Source organism: Pleurodeles waltl, chromosome 9, assembly GCF_031143425.1.
Source record: "Pleurodeles waltl isolate 20211129_DDA chromosome 9, aPleWal1.hap1.20221129, whole genome shotgun sequence".
NCBI classification, from domain to species: Eukaryota; Metazoa; Chordata; class Amphibia; order Caudata; family Salamandridae; genus Pleurodeles; species Pleurodeles waltl.
The window spans coordinates 157,316,892-157,338,432 of NC_090448.1; the positions used below are offsets into that span (position 1 = coordinate 157,316,892).

The following is a 21,541-nucleotide window of genomic DNA, read 5'->3' on the forward strand; positions in this document are numbered from 1 at the left end:
CCCAGCGGAGCGGTGCTTGAGACGGCGGGGCCCAGCGGAGCGGTGCTTGAGAGGAAGGGCCCAGCGGAGCGGTGCTTGAGAGGAAGGGCCCCGCGGAGCGGTGCTTGAGAGGAAGGGCCCAGCGGAGCGGTGCTTGAGACGGCGGGGCCCAGCGGAGCGGTGCTTGAGACGGCGGGGCCCAGCGGAGCGGTGCTTGAGAGGAAGGGCCCAGCGGAGCGGTGCTTGAGAGGAAGGGCCCAGCGGAGCGGTGCTTGAGAGGAAGGGCCCAGCGGAGCGGTGCTTGAGACGGCGGGGCCCTGTTCAGCGGTGCCTATCTCCACGGCGGGGCCCTGTTCAGCAGTGCTCTTCTGCACCGCGGGCCCTGTTCAGCGGTGCCTATCTCCACGGCGGGGCCCTGTTCAGCGGTGCCCATCCAGCAGGTCAAGGGAGCCAGACCTGGCCTGGACTCCGTGTTCAGTCGCCCTCGGACCGTGACGTATCTGGACCCTTCGGGGACGGACTCCTGGCCTCCTTAGTGTCCTCCTTCCCAGCTGGGATGTGGCATGTGGGGTCCACCTTCTCCGCGCTCCTGCTGCCCTTCCGCTCCTTTGATGGGGCTCTCGGGCCCTTGCCTCCCCCAGATGGTGTGGGTGGTGAAGTGGCCGCACATTGCTCCTTGGGGGCAGCCCTGTCGGTCCTCGCACGGCGGTCTTTGGTTTTGCGGGTCCTCTTGCCGGGGGGGGGGCTGGACGTGTCCTTGCTGCAGCTCGATGTGTCACTGCTGGCAAAGGGTGGGCTCCAGAACCCAGGCACAACAGTGACACCCGAAGCTGGGCTGGTGGTGGCTGCGGTGCTCTTGGGACTCTTTGAAGATGGATGGGGGAGGTCATCGGGGGGAAAGAGGTTAAGGTTAGCCAGGTAAAGTTTTTTAGGGCCAAGGTAAAGGGTAGGAGAAGTGGAGATGGAAGTGGAGGTAGAGGAGGTGGTTGTAGGATAGTCAGGTGTGCTGTCATTGGGTGAAGGTGCTGGTGCTGTAGGCTGTCGTGAGGTGGATGGCTGTTGGGTGGGTGGCTGCCTGCGTTTGTGTGTCTTGGAAGAGGGGTGACAGACACAGTGGGAGAGGACACAGGGGATGTGTACATGGCAGTGGGGGTGGTGACTGCACGAGTGTGGACTGTACTGGAGGGTGAGGTGGTGATGGAAGCACTGGCTGATGTTGGGGTGCATGCAGGTGTGAGTGTAGACGTCACAGGGAGGGAGGAGGGAGACAAGGAGGAGGGGGACACAGGGGTGGGAGTGGCTGTTGGCATGTCTGCATCTGGGTGTTGCTCGGGTGAGTGTTTGCGGGATCTGTGGTGCTTGTGTTTGGATGAGCTGCTCTTGGGTGTTGAGGTGTGTGCAGGCTGGTCTGATGGTGTGGATGGGATAGGCTGAGGAACAGGAGACAGAGACAGGCTGGAGGCAGTCAGAAGAGGGAGGCTGGAAACAGGGACAATGGCTGCCGTCAGTGCTGAGGCCAGAGCCGTGAACGCTCGTTGATGGGCAGCCTGACCCGAATGAATGCCCTCCAGGTACGCATTGCTCTGTTGCACCTCCCTTTGCACACCCTGGATGGCATTCAGAAGGGTCGTCTGCCCAACAATGAGCGTCCTTACCAGGTCAATGAGCTCCGCACTGAGGGCAGCAGGGGCAACAGGGGCAGGGGCTGAGGTGCCTGGGGCGAAGGAGACGCGCGCCTTCCTGGGCGAAGCGGCACGGAGCGAAGACTGAGGGGCTGCTGGGAGGGCGGGGCTGGTGCGCTGGGTGGCGGCTGTACCTGTAGAGCCGGGGGGCACGGATGTTGCCGCCACCCCTAGGGAGCTCCCATCCGAGGACGTGTCGCTTTCGCTGCTCTCACCAGCGGTCCCCGTCGTGGTGCTCCCCTCGCCCTCCGGATCACTGGTGCCCTCGGTGTCTGTTCCTGGGCCCACCGGGGCCTTGTGTCCTGCAGCTCCCTCGTGCTCCGATGCCATATCTCCTCCGCCTGATGATGCTAATGCACACATGCACAAGAAGATGAAGAGAAAGGGTGGGGGGAGAAAAAAGAAGACCAGGTTGAGTGCATGCAATGTCAACACCGTTGGCGGAGAGGACAGACACAGGTGCCTAATGCACTAAGCCGCGCATTCGGGGTACACTACTCAGTACTACTGACTAAGACAACAGGCCAAGAGACGTCAAACGCGCACATGGGAGATGCAGGACCTTCAATGGCTGTACTTGTCACCCTACAGAGGTGGGGGCCGGGGGCACAGGGCCATGCCTAAGGGAGAGGACTACACTACAGAAAGCGCCCTGGCTTAATGTCACCCACAGCCCTCCTCCCCCACCCAGACGCCTCCACTGCGCAGAAAGATAGAAGAATGTGCTGATACTCACCCCCTTGTGTCTGCTGTGATGTCTTAATGCGCCCATCCAATTCAGGGTAGGCCACCGCCAGGATCCGGGACATCAGGGGGGTCATGGTGCGACTGGCACCCCTCCTAGGTTGGGAGGCCATCCCCAGCAGTGTTTCTGCGGTCTTCCTTGTTCCGCGGCGGATGTCCTCCCACCTCTTGCGGCAGTGGGTGCCCCGTCTGTTGTGGACCCCCAAGGTCCGGACTTCCTTGGCGATGGCACGCCAAATATCGATCTTCTGATGGGCGCTGACCTATTAGACATGTACAGGGTGGAAAGGAGGAAATCATCAATGGCCTGCATGTTAGATGTAATTGCCCCCCCCCACCCACTTTGCCATATGGCACATGCTCTCATCTGTCGGGCGTTGCACTCCTCATTCGCCCCCCACCCCACCCCACCAACTTACATCCACCCCAATCCACACAGGCATAGCCCATTCCATTAGCACCCGGGGTACTCACTTGTTGGTCTGGAGGACCGTAGAGTAGCGCATACTGGGGGAGGACCCCATCCACGAGCTTGTCCAATTCTTCAGACGTGAAGGCAGGGGCCCTTTCCCCAGTCACAGCAGCCATTGTATCTTCCAGACCGAGGTCACAGCAGCACTTGCAGTATAGGTCCTCTCCTGTGGATGATCAGGTCTCGAGTGATTAAGCAGATAGAAAATGGCGGTCACGTCCGCGGCGGTGCGTACCGCGGCGGTGCGTACCGCGACCGCCGGCGCACTTCGTTATTGGCTCCTGAAACCCATAGGCTTCAATGTTAACCAATGCGGCTTTGCGCCGCGGTCTTCGACCGCCTACCGCACGGTGTGCCCCGCCAGCGCAGTGACCTCACATCCCATTGTCCCACTTCACAGGTCAGGCAGCCGCCATTTCAAGGGCCCACATGGCTTAATTTTGACTGCGACACACAGGCCTAGGCCTTGCATTGCCACACATACACGCCTTTCAACCCATTGCCATTCTTTAACTGTGCAAGCTGTCTGTACGTACCTGTGGTTTGGCTGACTCTGTGCTCCATGTTGTCCTTCCTAGGCACCGTCCGCTGGGACTTGGGATGAGAAGGAGGAATCCTCGCGTGTACCGACCGCTGGTGGACCTGTCGACAATGGAAGAACGCCATATAATCCTTCGATACCGACTTGACCGTGCCACTATCCATGAACTGTGTGCCCAGCTGGAGCCAGCCCTGATGTCCCCCATCCGCCAACCCACAGGGATTCCCCCTCTGGTGCAGGTTTTGTCAGTCCTCCATTTTTTGGCCAGTGGGTCATTCCAGACCACAGTGGCCATGTCATCTGGAATGTCTCAGCCTATGTTTTCTAAGATTTTGAGCAGAGTGTTGTCTGCCCTGATGAAACTCATGCGGAGCTACATCATTTTCCCCGAGGAGGGTGACTTGCCCACAGTGAAGGGTGATTTCTATGCCCTTGGACATATCCCCAACATCATTGGTGCCATTGATTGGACCCATGTGGCTTTGGTACCCCCAAAAGACGATGAGCAGGTGTACCGAAACAGAAAGAATTATCATTCGATGAATGTCCAGGTGGTCTGTTTGGCTGACCAGTACATCTCCCATGTAAATGCCAAGTTCCCAGGGTCAGTGCATGACGCGTATGTGATGCGAAATAGCAGCATCCCCTATGTGATGGAGCAGCTACAGAGACAACGTGTGTGGCTAATAGGTGACTCTGGTTACCCCAACCTGCCGTGGCTACTGACCCCAGTAAGGAATCCCCGGACAAGGGCAGAGGAACGCTACAATGAGGCCCATGGGCGTACAAGGAGGGTGATTGAGCGAACCTTTGGCCTCCTGAAGGCCAGGTTTAGGTGCCTGCATATGACTGGTGGATCCCTAATGTACTCACCAAAGAAGGTGTGCCATATCATCGTGGCGTGCTGTATGCTTCACAACCTGGCTTTGCGACGCCAGGTGCCTTTCCTGCAGGAGGATGGTCCAGATGGTGGTGTTGTAGAAGCCGTGGGGCCTGTGGAGAGTGAAGAGGAGGAAGACTCTGAGGACGACACAGACAATAGGGACAGAGTGATACAACAGTATTTCCAGTAACACCCAGGTAAGAATCACCCACGCCATTTCACAATTGCTTCTAGCCTCCTGCATCTATACTTTCTGTAGTTCCCCACAGATGTTTTTTATTAATTTATGCCTTTCCCTTCCCTTCTCAGTGCTGTCTGACTCAGTACCTGACTTCTGCTTGGTTCGCCCATGAAATACAGCGTATTGACATTGGTATGTTGTCATGACTAATTGACAGAACAGAAATTGAACAGTAATATGTTATCCCTTTGTTAATAATACAGCATGACTCAAAACAGGTTTGTGTGCAAAATGTGATTTATTTACAGTGCTAGATACCGGTACATGTGATTCTAAGGGTGATGGGTGGGGGTGGAGGAATATCCATGGCAGAGTCCAGTTCTCAGTCTCACAGGTGCATTGTTCTTTTGCCTGTGGAAGGATGGAGCATAGGCAGTTCATGGTTGGACAGGGTGGCAATGTGGGACAGTGGGAAGACTTGAGGGGGTATGTCCTGCTGGCGGGGGTCTTGACATCCTACTCTGTCTTTTTCTTTGGTCTCAGGCTCCTCTTACGGGGTGGTTGTTCTTCAGCAGGAGGTGGGGTTCTGGGGGGCTGTCGAGGTGTTGGGACCTCCTGTCCACTAGCGCCGGCGGAGGTGGTAGGCTGTTCCTGGTCCGGCCTAGTGACAGGGGCCCTGTGTGGTGCACCATGGTCCCGCAACGCGTCCTCTATCCTGTGGAGGGCCAGGACGATGGTCCCCATTGCGGTCCCGATGATTCTCAGCTCCTCCCTGAAGCCCATGTAGCGTTCCTCCTGCTGTGCCTGGATCTCAGTGAACCTGGCCAGTACCGTCGCCATCGTTTCTTGGGAGTGGTGGTAGGCCCCCATGAGGGTGGTGAGGGCCTCTTGGAGAGTGGGTTCCCTGGGCCTCTCCTCCCCCCCCTGTCGCACAGCAGCCCTCCGAGCTGCCCGGTTTCCCCCGGCCTCTGTCCCCTGGCCGGTGTGCCCGCTCCCACTGCCCCCAGGTCCCTGTTGTTGTTGGGGTGTCGGGTTAGCCTGGGTGCCCTGTAGTGGCAGACACACCGCTGATTGAGCTGTCCTAGAGACAGAGGCATGGGCCCGCTGGGTGGGAGCTGTGCTGGTGTCGGCAGAGGGGGTCGGGTCTGGTGTGGCCTGTGTCTGGGTGAGGGGAACCGACTGCCCAGAGGTCCCCGATGGTCCGGGCTGGTCATCAGGTTCACTGTCGACAGAGCTGCTATCCTCAGTGTGGGCCTGTTCCGGTGGTGGGATGGACACTTCTGGACCCTCCTGGCTGGTGTGTTGTCGTTCGGGTCCTGCATGGGGTAAGAGAGTTTGGTTATTGTTTCTGTGTGTGCAATAGCATGCGTGTTGTGGGTGCCCTTGTCCCCCAGTGCAGGCATTCCCTGGAGGGAGGTGTTGTGAGGGTATTTAGTGGGGGGGAGGGGTTAGTGCAGTGGTCATGCTTAGGTGATGGGTGTCCATGGATTGTGTTGGCATGCAGGAGTTGGTGTTGGGATGGGTGGGTTGTGCTGGTGAGACATTGTCAGGAAGGATGTGTGCTGGGGGGTTGGGGGTGAGGGTGGGGGTGTGGGTTGGCATGCTGGTGGGGTGTGGGGGATATAGTAGTTGAGATGGGACTTACCAGAGTCCATTCCTCCGGCTACTCCTGCGAGGCCCTGAGGATGCAGGATGGTCAAGACCTCTTGTTCCCACGATGTAAATTCGGGAGGGGTGGGTGGGGGTCCGCCGCCAGTCTTCTGGACCGCGATGTTGTGCCTCGAGACCATCGACCGGACCTTCCCCCGTAGGTCGTTCCATCTTTTGCGGATGTCCTCCCTATTCCTGGGATGCTGTCCCACCGCGTTGACCCTGTCCACGATCCGCTGCCATAGCTCCGCCTTCCTGGCTATACTGGTGTGCTGCACCTGCGAGCCGAAGAGCTGGGGTTCCACTCTTAGGATTTCCTCCACCATGACCCGGAGTTCTTGGTCCGAAAAGCGTGGATGCCTTTGGGGTGCCATGGGGTGGTGTGGGTGAGGTGTGGGGTGGTGTATGTGATGAGGAGTGTGTTGGTGAGTGGTGCTTTGTGCTACTATGTGGTGTGTGTGATGGTGTAGTGTTCCTCAGTGTGTCTTGCTTTGGATTGTCTGCTGTGTCTCTCTCTCCTTCTCTCAGTATTTGGGGTCGCAGGGGTTTGTGGGTGATGTGGGTGTTTGTTTTATAGTTGGTTGATTGTGTGGGAGTGGTGTGTGTATGTGTATCAGGTGTGTGTTTTTCAAATTGTCCAATGTGGCTGTGTTTTGGTGATGTGTGTGTATTCTGACCGCGGCGGTGTGTACCGCCAATGGAATACCGCGTTTGAATGACCGCCGTGTGGATTCGTGGGTTGTAATGGCATGGGCGTATTTCTGTTGGCGTGACGGTGGAGGTTTGGTCATCTCCAGTTTATCGCTGCCCGCCGATGTGGCGGGCTGCAGTGGAGGACGGATTTTTGGAGGTTTGGCCGTTATGGGTCAGAATGACCGTGGCGGTCTTCTGACCGGCGGTAAGGGCATTTTACCGCCGAGGTCAGAATCACCCCCTTTGTCTTCTATGAATTAAATGTTTTTCATGATGGCTCTGCTAGGGTAAAAAACTCAAGGTGCAATGACATTGCTGGTTTGCAATGTGTTTATGACTCACAATTTCCATGTTGACATTCATTGCAAACCACAAGGATTGGGGTGGAGAAGAGCCATTATTTTCCTTAGGATTCACAAGGACATGTATCAAAGATCTGCAATCAATCTGACACTTACAAAGCACTGAAAAACTACCCACTTCCATTATCAGTCAGTAGCCATTTGTATAATGAAAGTTATGACAGATTGTTAGACCTGACATCCTTTGAGTGGTATTACACCAAACATTTTACCTTCACACTTCCTGTCTTTGTTTTCTTTAGGACTCTGTGCATTTTCCCACTGCTAACCAGTGTTAAGGTGTTTGTATTCTCTTCTTCAACATGTTATAATTGGCCTACACCTAATTGACACATTTAATTTACTTGTAAGTCCATAATAAATTACACTAATGTCTCCAGGGCCTGTAAATTACATGATAATAGTTGGCCCGCAGCCTTACAAACCTGTCCCAGCCCTGCCATTGCAGCCTGTATGTGCAGTTTTAATATGCCATTTTAACACATATAAGTCACCCTTAAGATAGGCCCTAATGGCTGATAGGACAGGGCACACTGTAATAAGAAAGTAGGGCATACGTGCTTAAATTTTACATATTCTGGCAGTGAACAACTCCTAAAGTCATTTCTCACTGCTGTAAGGGCTATCTCTCCCATTGACTAACACTAGGTTACCTTATTACATTTGATAAGTGATAACTTTGGACTGGGTGCAGGGACATGCTATTTACACTCAAATTAGTTTTAATTTAAAATCCTCTTTAATGGTGAAGTCTGACTTTGTCACAATTCTGAAAATGCCATTTTTAGAAAATTGGCATTTTCTTGTCCTAACCATTTCTGCCTTCTGCCTGTGTCCTGAGTCACATGACTGTGAATGGCTCTGCTGTTGGTGTTTGTGTATTGCTTCTGTGGGCAGGATGGGCCATCCTGGTGGGATGACTGGGTGAGGCTGCACCCACCCCCACTTAAATATCAAAGGGCTTTGCCTCCTGTGCACACAAAGGGAACTGACACCGGGCCTACCCTGCCTTTTATCTTCCCAGACTTCTTCGAGTCTTGACAGTATATGGGAAGAACTTTCCAAAACTAGATGTGGGGGCAGGACAGGGCACCCCACACACAAAGTCTGGCACCTGGTCTAAATATTGGACCTCCAGACGAACTCTTGAGAAGAATCCCAGACGTGTGGACATTTTAGAAGAAGGCCTTTCTTGCTGCCAGAGGACTGTTTTGCGGTCTGAGAAGGAAGACTGGGCCTGCTTACCTTCATCCAAGGGTTTGGAGGTTTTGGATTTTTTTGTGCTGTGCTTTCACTTTATTCCTGTTTGTGTGCTGCATAAATATTTTGCACATTGCCTCAAAGTTAAGCCTGGCTGCTTTGTCCCAAGGTACCAGAGAGTTAAGCAAAGATTAATTAATTGACTTTCATGGTTCATCCTGACAAGGATTGTGGTTGTTCCCAGTGTGGTGATTCCAACCCACTTAACCAATAACCCAATTTCTTACAAAGAGGGACAGCTTCCAGTGCGCAAACAACAGCTGGGAGGGAGTAGGCAGCAGTATTTGGACTCCTGTATGCATACTGTCATGCCCTTTTGCAAGGTGACACTTTTCTGTATTGTAACTACTATCCCTTAGTGGATCAGGGGTTGCAATGCTATCAACATGCCAGCATGAATGTAAAAAAAGAGATGTGCTATCTGTTAACAGCCTCCATTTCTGTAGTTGCAGCTGGCAGCAAGAATTTGCAGAAGAAGCCCTGCCACGCTAATACTGATGAGGCACGGTTGAATTAATCATTGTGACCACCCACCTTGTGATGTGTCAAACTGACAAATTCAGCAGAGGGAATAGAATTTGCGTGGTCACTATGCAGGTCCCGTACAAACACAGTGCTGCAAAGTGATCTGGTCAATATTACATTCGGGCCATTGCTCCTTATATAGTTGTTCTGTCCTGCATATCATACAGATATTATCCCCTGGATGCATTTGGCCTGCAATATCAGTATTGTTCAACACTTTTGTGTTCAAATGTCTCTGTAGCGAAAAGTAATTAACAACATAAAGATCAAAAAGGTGATACCTGAGCTGGGCTCTTGCAGTGCCCTGCACAGTTCACAGTTTCGTGGCAGTACCCACCCCTCAGCAGATCTGGTGAGCTAACTAAATAGGCCAGCACCCCACAATGAAAATTGGTGCAGCACCACTGATTCTTGCTGGTTGGTTAGAATACAAACATAAAGCACATTTTAACAGTTTAGCTGAATCTTTGCAGATTGAATATCAACTGACTGCTAAAAGAACAAGAAGTACCTTAATAAATTCAATGTACTCTTCATACGTTAATTTTGGTGGTGCAAGATAGCTTCCACTTGGAGAAAATGAATAGCGAGGGTTGTCAATTATTTCTGTGTTATAAAAATCTCCTAGAGTTGTCAGCAGCAGACGCCTGTCCCAGTCATCTGTGACTCGGCCACCGTAGTTGCATTCACCAGTCAGGTATGTTATAGCTTCAAATGGCACATGGTCATATTCACTGATAAACAGCTGCAATGGAAAAACAAAATGAAAATCAGATATTTCAACTCTTTTTCAAGCAACTGCACGATTGTATGTTCTATATAATTTGGGTTTCATAGAGAGGAGGTGTAGGAAGCTGGCTCTGTACATACTAGCTCAAAGTGAGAGATAGTGTGCACAGAGTCCAGGGGTTCCCCATGAGGCTTGACAGAGGCAATAATAGGTAATACTAATGCCCTATTTGTGGTAGTGTGGTCGAGCAGTTAGGCTTATCAGAGGGTAGTGTTAAGATTTGTTGTACACACAGAGACAATAAAGGAGAACACCCCCTAAATGACTTAACTCCAGGCCAATAGGTTTTTAAATAAAAAATATTATTTTCTTAATTTATTTTAGAACTACAAGATTCAGATTGCAGGTAAGTACATTAAATGTAAGTTACTTTGCATAGGTAAAGATATGACTTTGAATAAAAACAGTAATGTACACAGTTTGGCATAAAATGGCAATAAGCTATTTTAAAAGTGGACACTGCAAAATTCAACAGTTCCTGGGGAGGTAAGTACAAGTTAGTTTGTGAGGTAAGTAAAGCACTTACAAGTTTAGTCTCCTGGGCATAGGCAGCCAACCGTTGGGGGTTTAAGTCAACCCCAAACACCCAGCACCAGCAATGCAGGGCCGTTCAGGTTCAAAGGTCAAAGAAGAGCCCAAATAACATAGGCGCCTATGGAGAATAGGGGTGCTCCAGTTTGTGTCTGCTAGCAGGTAAGTACCTTTGCTAGCAGGACCTTTGCTGGTCCTCGGGAGCAGACCAGGGGGTTAGTAGAGCACTGGGGGGGGGAGGGTGCCAAACAGGCACACAAAATACACCCTCAGTGGCACAGGGGCGGCCAGGTGCAGTGTGCAAACAAGGCGTTGGGTTTTGTAGTGGAATCAATGGAGGGACACAGGGGTCACTCTGACGATGCAGGCAGGGCACAGGGGGCCAGACTGGGCAAGTGTGAGGGCTGCCTGCTGGTCACTGCTGCACCAGTGGTTGGTTTTTCACGGGCCTGGGTGCTGCGGGTGCAGTGCTTCTTCCAGGCGTCCGGTTCTTTGTTACTGGGCAGTCACAGTCAGGGGGTCCTCTGGATTCCCTCTGCAGGCGTCGTCATGGGGGAGTAGGGAGGTCGGCTCAGGGTGGACACGTCATTGGAGTCGCCTGGGGGTCCTCTCTGAGGTGTTGGTTTCTCTGGACATGGGCCATCAGCGTCAGGTGCAATGTGGTAGGGACTCACGCTTCAGGAGTGAGGTGGGAGTTGCTTTAAAGATGTTTCTTCTTGATGCTTTGGACAGAGCCGCTGTCCATGGGAGTTTCTTGGTCCTTTGGAGATGCAGGGCAGTCCTCTGAGTCAGCAGGGGTCGCTGGGGCCGCAGGATGTGTTGCTGTTGCAGGTTCTTTGAATCAGGAGACAGGCCGGTAGGGATGGGGCCGAAGCAGTTGTCATCTTCCTTCTTCTCTGCGGGGCTTTCAGGTCAGCAGTCCATCTTCTTGTTAGGTCGTCAGGAATCTGATTTCCTGGGTTCAAGGTCGCCCCTAAATACTAGATTCAGGGGTGTGTTTAGGGCTGGAGGGCAGTAGCCAATGGCTACTGTCCCTGAGGGTGGCTACACCCCCTTGGGCCTCCTCCCTTTGGGGAGGGGGACATATCCCTAATCCTATTGGGCTAAATCCTCCATGCCAAGATGGAGGATTTTCTAAGAAAGGGGTAACCTCAGCTTTGGACACCTTAGGGGCTGCCCTGGCTGGAGGGTGATTCCTCCTTGTCCTTGCAGCCAAAAGTGAGGGCTGTGTCCGGGGGGTGGGTGGATCATTTCCACTAGCTGGAGAGCCCTGGGGCATTGTAACGTCAGGCTTGAGCCTTTGAGGCTCACCGCCAGGTGTTACAGTTCCTGGAGGGGGAGGTGTGAAGCACCTCCACCCAGGACAGGCTTTGTTCCTGGTCACAGAGTGCACAAAGGCACTCACCCAGTGTGGCCAGAAACTAGTCTGGAAGTGACAGGCTGGCAGAGACGGGTCAGCCTAACACTAGCAGTTGGACTGGCATTCAGGGGGCATCTCTCAGATGCCCTCTGTGTGCATTTCTCAATAAATCTCACACTGGCATCAGTGTGGATTTATTGTGCTGAGAAGTTTGATACCAAACTTCCCAGTATTCAGTGTAGCCATTAAGGAACTGTGGAGTTCGTGTTTGACAGACTCCCAGACCATATACTCTTTATGGCTACCCTGCACTTACAATGTCTAAGAATTGGCTTAGACACTGTAGGGGCATAGTGCTCATGCAGCTATGCCCTCACCTGTGGTATAGTGCACCCTGCCTAAGGCCTGCTAGAGGGGTGACTTAGCTATGCCACAGGCAGTGGGTTGTGGGCATGGCACTCTGTGGGCAGTGCCATGTCAACTAGGTCTTTTTCTCCCCACCAGCACACACAAGCTGTGAGGCAGTGTGCATGTGCTGAGCGAGGGGTCCCCAGGGTGGCATAATACATGCTGCAGCCCTCGGAGACCTTCCCTGGCCACAGGTCCCGTGGTACCAAGGGGGCCCTTTTACAAGGGAGTTATCTGTGTGACAGGGCTGTGCCAATTGTGGAGACAAAGGTACAGTTTTAGGGAAAGAACACTGATGCTGGGGCCTGGTTAGCAGGGTCCCAGCACACGTTTAATCAAAGATGGCATCAACAAAACGTTAGGGGTAACCATGCCAACTGTGGCATTTTCCTACAGGAGGCTTCAGCGTTCACCTTATGGAACCTTAGCACTGGAGAAAGAGTTACAGAGGATGCGTATCTTAATCCTAGCTTGGTTTAGCTCACTATTTCAAGACCTGCCTCAATACAAAAAAAATTGTATTGCTGCATGGCTCCAAAGCAAGCATGTACCAATGCCTCACTCTTGCCATCAAGATGATTAACAACCCAAGTGAATATTTTCGAAGGCTCGGATCTGATGAGACCGCATGCAGTAGGAGAAAAGAATGGCAATGTTTAAAGCAATTTGTTAAAAGGGAATATCATCTTTCAAAAATCGATATGTGAACTAGGCATGTGGAAAGACATTTAGGGCCTGATTATGAGTTTGGTGGACGGATTACACCGTCCGCTGAACTTCTGACGGGGAGGTTGCCGCCATACTGGCTACCTACCCGCCGGGTCCATTAAGAGTTTCCGCTAGGTCAGTGGGCGGAAACCTGAGTTTCCACCCGCTGGCCTAGCGGGAAACAGACCACAGCATTGAGAATTGAGCTGGCGGCAATGAAGTAGGATGCAGGGTGTTGGCCAAGGGGGTTCCTGCACTGCCCATACTAAGTGCATGGGCAGTGCAGGGCCTCCCCTGGGGCCCTCTGCACCCGTTCTCCGCCATCCTTTTCGTGGTGGTGCTACCGCCATGAAATGGCTGCTGGACAATGAGGTCATAAACCCCAGGGCAGCGCTGTAAGCAGCGCTGGGATGGCGGATAGGGACCGCCACACCGCCGGAATCCCTGATCCTGGCGATGTTGGCAGTCCCACCATGGCCCGACCACCAAAGTTGAAATATGGTGCTCGGACTGCACATTGGTGGTGGTCTGATAGTCATCCGTGAGTCTGGAGGTCTAGTGACCGCCAGACTCATAATGAGGGCCTTAATGTCCTGTACGTTTGGCATCCACTGTAAAACAGCCTTAGCCAGATGAATAGGCTGAGTGCATGTGTCCATATTTCAGGGTAGATTTAAATAGTTATTTAGCAGGTCCTCAGTGCTGAAGATGAAAACTTCAATGCTTATAGTTTGGGATGAAGAACTCAAACTCCAAACTGTATTAAGTGACACATGTGTGGCAACATGTTCAACCAAAATGTTTCAGATTATGACCCTTACCCTACCTACACGGTTGCCTTAAAGTCGGTCTGCTTTCTCTCTACAATAGTTTGCAAATTGTTCTACTTACCATTGGAATTGAAGTGTATAGTAATTTTGTGGATGAATCTACCCCTGAAACTCACCCACTGACTTGTTTGCCACCTGCCTGGTAGCAGAATGTTGCATGTATTCTTCTGTTTTTCTTGTAGATAGATCTATATTAGTCTATGTACATAATAGGAAATGCAGAACAACTTTCTGTCGTCCAGCGTCATACTCTTTTGAATCGTCGCTCCTGTTTTCTGCTTGCTGGTTTTGCAGACCCGGGACATGTTTTCCTCTGAGGTGCACCTTGTTTTTCAAAGTTTAGTTATGATTGTCTGGATATTATTTTGTACGTAAAACTTGGCTATTGACTGCCCCACTAGACTTATCTGATTAAGTGCTAATAGAAATGAACTAAGCAAAAACCTGTTCTTTCTTAATCCCTTGACAAGTATATTAAGCACCGTCTATTGCAAGGATCTCCCCTGAAAGTACTTCAAAACTTTTACTGCCCTTTGCTACTACTGATGATTGAAGGGTATCAAAGGATAATGCTTGAAAAGAAATTTGATTCAGAAGTTTTTTTTTGGCATCCCTGCCTTGTTTGTAAAGCCACTTACCCATTTATTGGTGAATAGCTGACCAGCGATGGCGAAGCAACCGCTGATTTAATTCTAAACTGCATTCAACATAATCAGTTCAAAAAACCTACAAGCATCTACCATCGACAGTCATCCTACTGACCTAATTAATGCAGTTAAAATTCTGGATTTTTGGTGCAGCAGAGTTTAGACGTCAGCCGCACACAACTCAGCTGTGCTGAATACAGTACTATTTTATATTGTTAGTATAAAATAATGTATTTTTGCTTGGCTTTAGAAGTTGTGGTTTCAAAACTTTATAAATTAGTTATTTAAAAATAAGGAAGGTATGAAATTCTTACATGACAAAATGTTGGAGGATGCAGACACAAGAGAACACAGAAATAGTTGGCAAAAGGCAAGAAGGATTCAGCTAGGAAACACAATTATTACTGTGAGACAGCTGACCACCGGAATACATGTGTCTAGTTGAGAAAATATAGCAAAATTACTTCAAAACTAACTATGTATTAAGATTGAAGAAATACAGCCAGAAAGACCACCTTTGATTGATCTAGCTGCAGAAATAGTGCGGAGAAACACAAAGTTAACACAGCTGGTGCATAGGAGTCTAGAATCATTGTTTCAGAAGCTCCCATATAAAAGACAGAGATCCCTGAGGCCCTTTGGCAAATGCAATTTAGTAAAGTATTCTATCTATATTTGTGTGCATTAAAATACTACAATAATACAAAATGAACTTACCATGTGTTAATTTTCCATACCATGCTTTTTTATTTTATGTCCCATTCCCTGTAATTTTTGGATTTATTTCTATATTTCTGTATATTTAATTTGTATATTTATCTTAGATTCAATATCAGGATGTGTAATTGGCTGAATCCAAATTTAAAAAATGAAGCATAATACAAAATAATATGTATTGAATAAAAGTGTTTCAGTGTTCTTTTGTAATGTGGACTACACAGTTGATAGCATAATAATCTATGAAAGATCAAACACTAGAACTGGATATTAACCACATTTAAGATTTATCAACATTAAACTGCATTTTACATCTACAGTAACATTCGGTTTTTAGATGTTGATTATTGTATAAATGTGGTCTTCGTGGCATATCTAGCACATATAACACCTTCCCTTTTTCAATGTCCTCTCTATATTTTTTCAAGGAACACAACTGCACCCTTATAAATACGTTGTATGTTATATTATCCCAGAAAAATATTGCCTGACATAAATATTCCATCTTAATTATACTCTACAACATACTGCCCTGATGGTTGCAGATTTTCTATAATTATCTCCAGTTCGGTGATACATTAGCAGACAATATTTAGGACACAATATTTATTTCAGGAAATATTCTGAAAATGATTTTCTGTTGCCACACCTACATAAATAGTTGTTCTGAACACAGTAGTTTTAGATTTGTATTAAAAGCACAAATCACATTTTATATTATTTTACTAAATACTATTCAAGGCTTCATTTACAGAGTCAAGGATTTCATTATACATTTGAAAACGTGTCAAAATATATAAATGCCAACTACTTCATTATAAAGTCACAACATCATAAAATATTGTTTGCTTCAACAAGGAGGCTGGACAATTTCACATGATCTCAAAAGGGTGATGAGGCAGACTATGCATCTCCTGCAAGAAATAAGTGAGTACATATATTAATTGTGTCCTTAGTACTGCAGTTAGAAAACTCTGACGAAGCACAGTGCGTTGTTATACTCCATGATTGCTCATGTTGAATGATCAGGAATCAACCCTCTGTAGAACTTCATGTTTCACATGTAGCAGTTATCCAGAAATAAAGGTACAGAAATAAATATACAGAGTTACATTACCTGCAGCTGTCTGATACTAATACGTAAATCAGACTCATTGAATCCATAAGGGATGTTCCAGCCAAGGGGACCAAATTTCTTCCTCTCTTGGACCAATGCATGGAAAAAGCAAACCCCATATAGCAGCTTCTCCCATGTCTTAAAAAAAGAAAATAATAAAAAAAATTGAACTTTGCGTGCTTTATTTGCATATAGTGATTTCAGCTCATTGTAACTTTAAGTAATCTAGACCATTGCTACCCAAAAGGAGACTTGGAAGCAGTTGCACATTTAACTCTATGGCGTTAACATTACTTGCATAATCAGAGTTCCTTGAAATATATATTGTCACATGGTATTGGTAATACTTTAAATACTTACAAACATGAATTTAATATGCAGCAATTTAAACACAAAGAGGTGGCCTCACATCATTACTTATCAATAAATGGCATTGCTCTGATTACATGGCTTCATGCAATTTGTACTATGCTCATATGTAACTGTCATTCACGGGCACAGTTCCTATTCCATCAGCTACCTGGACCCTCACCTCCTGCCATATTACAAATTGAGGCAATCTGGGCATTTATCAATAGATCAGGGGACTGTGGAAGGGCACTGAACAAAGGAAAGACACTCAAAATGAGGAGTAACAGTCAGTATAACATTACCACTACCCTACTTCAATGTCATAGTTCTTTCCTATTCTCAGCAAAAATGCAGATTGCACAGCATAAAGAAGAACCTGGGAGGAGGAGGGGAAGGCAGCGTTCTATAGTACAGGCTAAGGAAAACAGAGCTGCACAGAATGTAAAACTATTTCAGATTCCAGGAGGAACCCTTAAGACCACAGTGTCTGCAAAAATGAGGTGTTCGCCTGTATAGCTGGCCTGCACATCTTGCTTAAAGGTCTGTGCTTTAAAAATGTAGCAAAGCAATTTTATCTCACATTGTTTCTTTTTAGTCAACAGATAGCGAATCAGCTCCATGAAAGGTGCAACAGCAGGTGATAAAACAGGCAACCAATTTGTCAATGTTGGCCAAAGTAGCTGCTCAGTTGGAGACAAAAGTGACATAAAGTTCTTAAAGTTAATCAGTAGATTGGAGAGACATAGTTTTACCAACAGAAAAATGTAAGATTGACCTGACATTCAAGTTATTACCCAGGAGGAGCCGCGTGAGCCTGAGAAGAAAGTAGCAACACTAATCTCCTCATTCAAATGAAATTTCAATAGTGAACTAATAACATTCGTGGCATGTGCCCTCAATATTACCTTTTCCTGATCTAACATGGTTTACTTGTACTTCTGTGATCTACATAGGCCTAGCAGCTGAGTAATGCAACTGGCTAAAGGTATGACCACCAGCATGGAAGGCTGTCGGGAAGGAAGCTTGATATCAAAGAACACCATAGGTTCAAAAGGTTTGGGCATCAATCTGAACAGAATTATTTTGAAGTCCCAAAAGGCTGTGGCCACAGAGAACAGTGCTTCAAACCCATCTAAATACATTTGATGATTTAACATCCTCATTGGTGGAGTCCTTATGGCTGGTTCTATAGGCCTCAATAGCCACTATGTAGGTCCTACAAGTGTGCACCTGCACATACAAGTCAGAAAAGTGAAAATCTCATCCTCTAAGCAAGTGAGTGGATTAATCATCTTTAGCTAGGTCCAATTACAGGAACATAGTCACTTGCTTCAGTATTGCTGTACTGTGGTGGAGGACGTCGTGGCAGTCACCAGAATGCCCAAGTCCTCTACAGAGAGGCCAAGGCAAAAGAAGATCTAATTCTTCAGGAGAGAGAGAAAAAGTCTGCTGCAGCATGTTTCCATCCATCTCTGTGAAGGCAAATGTAAGGAAATGCCTCCTTGGCATGGTTGCCCCCTGACTTTTTGCCTTTGCTGATGCTATGTTTACAATTGAAAGTGTGCTGAGGCCTGCTAACCAGGCCCCAGCACCAGTGTTCTTTCCCTAAACCTGTACTTTTGTATCCACAATTGGCAGACCCTGGCATCCAGATAAGTCCCTTGTAACTGGTACTTCTAGTACCAAGGGCCCTGATGCCAAGGAAGGTCTCTAAGGGATGCAGCATGTCTTATGCCACCCTGGAGACCTCTCACTCAGCACAGACACACTGCTTGCCAGCTTGTGTGTGCTAGTGAGGACAAAACGAGTAAGTCGACATGGCACTCCCCTCAGGGTGCCATGCCAGCCTCTCACTGCCTATGCAGTATAGGTAAGACACCCCTCTAGCAGGCCTTACAGCCCTAAGGCAGGGTGCACTATACCATAGGTGAGGGTACCAGTGCATGAGCATGGTACCCCTACAGTGTCTAAACAAAACCTTAGACATTGTAAGTGCAGGGTAGCCATAAGAGTATATGGTCTGGGAGTCTGTCAAGCACGAACTCCACAGCACCATAATGGCTACACTGAAAACTGGGAAGTTTGGTATCAAACTTCTCAGCACAATAAATGCACACTGATGCCAGTGTACATTTTATTGTAAAATACACCACAGAGGGCACCTTAGAGGTGCCCCCTGAAACTTAACCGACTGTCTGTGTAGGCTGACTAGTTCCAGCAGCCTGCCACACCAGAGACATGTTGCTGGCCCCATGGGGAGAGTGCCTTTGTCACTCTGAGGCCAGTAACAAAGCCTGCACTGGGTGGAGATGCTAACACCTCCCCCAGGCAGGAGCTGTGACACCTGGCGGTGAGCCTCAAAGGCTCACCCCTTTGTCACAGCCCAGCAGGGCACTCCAGCTTAGTGGAGTTGCCCGCCCCCTCCGGCCACGGCCCCCACTTTTGGCGGCAAGGCTGGAGGGAACAAAGAAAGCAACAAGGAGGAGTCACTGGCCAGTCAGGACAGCCCCTAAGGTGTCCTGAGCTGAGGTGACTCTGACTTTTAGAAATCCTCCATCTTGCAGATGGAGGATTCCCCCAATAGGGTTAGGATTGTGACCCCCTCCCCTTGGGAGGAGGCACAAAGAGGGTGTACCCACCCTCAGGGCTAGTAGCCATTGGCTACTAACCCCCCAGACCTAAACACGCCCTTAAATTTAGTATTTAAGGGCTACCCTGAACCCTAGAAAATTAGATTCCTGCAACTACAAGAAGAAGGACTGCCCAGCTGAAAACCCCTGCAGCGGAAGACCAGAAGACGACAACTGCCTTGGCTCCAGAAACTCACCGGCCTGTCTCCTGCCTTCCAAAGATCCTGCTCCAGCGACGCCTTCCAAAGGGACCAGCGACCTCGACATCCTCTGAGGACTGCCCCTGCTTCGAAAAGACAAGAAACTCCCGAGGACAGCGGACCTGCTCCAAGAAAGGCTGCAACTTTGTTTCCAGCAGCTTTAAAGAACCCTGCAAGCTCCCCGCAAAAGGCGTGAGACTTGCAACACTGCACCCGGCGACCCCGACCCGGCTGGTGGCGATCCAACCCCTCAGGAGGGACCCCAGGACTACTCTAAGACTGTGAGTACAAAAACCTGTCCCCCCTGAGCCCCCACAGCGCCGCCTGCAGAGGGAATCCCGAGGCTTCCCCTGACCGCGACTCTTTGAATCCTAAGTCCCGACACCTGGGAGAGACCCTGCACCCGCAGCCCCCAGGACCTGAAGGACCGGACTTTCACTGGAGGAGTGACCCCCAGGAGTCCCTCTCCCTTGCCCAAGTGGAGGTTTCCCCGAGGAACCCCCCCCTTGCCTGCCTGCAGCGCTGAAGAGATCCCTAGATCTCCCATTGACTTCCATTACAAACCCGACGCTTGTTTCTACACTGCACCCGGCCGCCCCCGCGCTGCTGAGGGTGAAATTTCTGTGTGGACTTGTGTCCCCCCCGGTGCCCTACAAAACCCCCCTGGTCTGCCCTCCGAAGACGCGGGTACTTACCTGCAAGCAGACCGGAACCGGGGCACCCCCTTCTCTCCATTCTAGCCTATGTGTTTTGGGCACCACTTTGAACTCTGCACCTGACCGGCCCTGAGCTGCTGGTGTGGTGACTTTGGGGTTGCTCTGAACCCCCAACGGTGGGCTACCTTGGACCAAGAACTGAACCCTGTAAGTGTCTTACTTACCTGGTAAAACTAACAAATACTTACCTCCCCTAGGAACTGTGAAAATTGCACTAAGTGTCCACTTTTAAAACAGCTATTTGTGAATAACTTGAAAAGTATACATGCAATTTTGATGATTTGAAGTTCCTAAAGTACTTACCTGCAATACCTTTCGAATGAGCTATTACATGTAGAATTTGAACCTGTGGTTCTTAAAAATAAACTAAGAAAAGATATTTTTCTATATAAAAACCTATTGGCTGGATTTGTCTCTGAGTGTGTGTACCTCATTTATTGTCTATGTGTATGTACAACAAATGCTTAACACTACTCCTTGGATAAGCCTACTGCTCGACCACACTACCACAAAATAGAGCATTAGTATTATCTCTTTTTACCACTATTTTACCTCTAAGGGGAACCCTTGGACTCTGTGCATGCTATTCCTTACTTTGAAATAGCACATACAGAGCCAACTTCCTACATTGGTGGATCAGCGGTGGGGTACAAGACTTTGCATTTGCTGGACTACTCAGCCAATACCTGATCACACGACAAATTCCAAAATTGTCATTAGAAATTGATTTTTGCAATTTGAAAAGTTTTCTAAATTCTTAAAAGACCTGCTAGGGCCTTGTGTTAGATCCTGTTTAGCATTTCTTTTAGAGTTTAAAAGTTTGTAAAAGTTTGAATTAGATTCTAGAACCAGTTTTAGTTTCTTAAAAAGTATTCCAACTTTTAGAAGCATAATGTCTAGCACAGATGTGAATGTGGTGGAACTCGACACCACACCTTACCTCCATCTACAGATGAGAGAGCTAAGGTCACTCTGTAAACTAAAGAAAATAGCAATGGGCCCCAAACCTACCAAAGTACAGCTCCAGGAACTTTTGGCAGAGTTTGAAAAGGCCAACCCCTCTGAGGATGGCAACTCAGAGGATGAAGATAGTGACTTGGAGGGAAATTCCCCCCCTCCAGTCCTACTTAGGGAGAGCAGGGCTTCTCAAGCCCTGACTCCACAAATAATAGTCAGAGATGCTGGTTCCCTCACAGGAGGGACCAACAACTCTGAAATCTCTGAGGATAACTCCAGTGAAGAGGACATCCAGTTAGCCAGGATGGCCAAAAGATTGGCTTTGGAAAGACAGATCCTAGCCATAGAGAGGGAAAGACAAGAGATGGGCCTAGGACCCATCAATGGTGGCAGCAACATAAATAGGGTCAGAGATTCTCCTGACATGTTGAAAATCCCCAAAGGGATTGTAACTAAATATGAAGATGGTGATGACATCACCAAATGGTTCACAGCTTTTGAGAGGGCTTGTGTAACCAGAAAAGTGAACAGATCTCACTGGGGTGCTCTCCTTTGGGAAATGTTCACAGGAAAGTGTAGGGATAGACTCCTCACACTCTCTGGACAA

The 21,541-nt window shown here is 49.0% G+C and overlaps 1 protein-coding gene across 1 annotated transcript in view; it reads right to left on the reverse strand.

Moving 5' to 3' along the window:
* Positions 1 to 21,541, reverse strand: part of DNAH12 (dynein axonemal heavy chain 12) — a 937,015-nt gene that overhangs the window by 120,400 nt on the left and 795,074 nt on the right. The window contains exons 67-68 of the mRNA XM_069206470.1: positions 16,081 to 16,218; positions 9,484 to 9,717 (exon numbers count right to left, since the gene is read on the reverse strand). Of these exons, the coding sequence (XP_069062571.1) occupies positions 9,484 to 9,717; positions 16,081 to 16,218 (372 nt within the window). The remainder of the gene's footprint in view (positions 1 to 9,483; positions 9,718 to 16,080; positions 16,219 to 21,541) is intronic.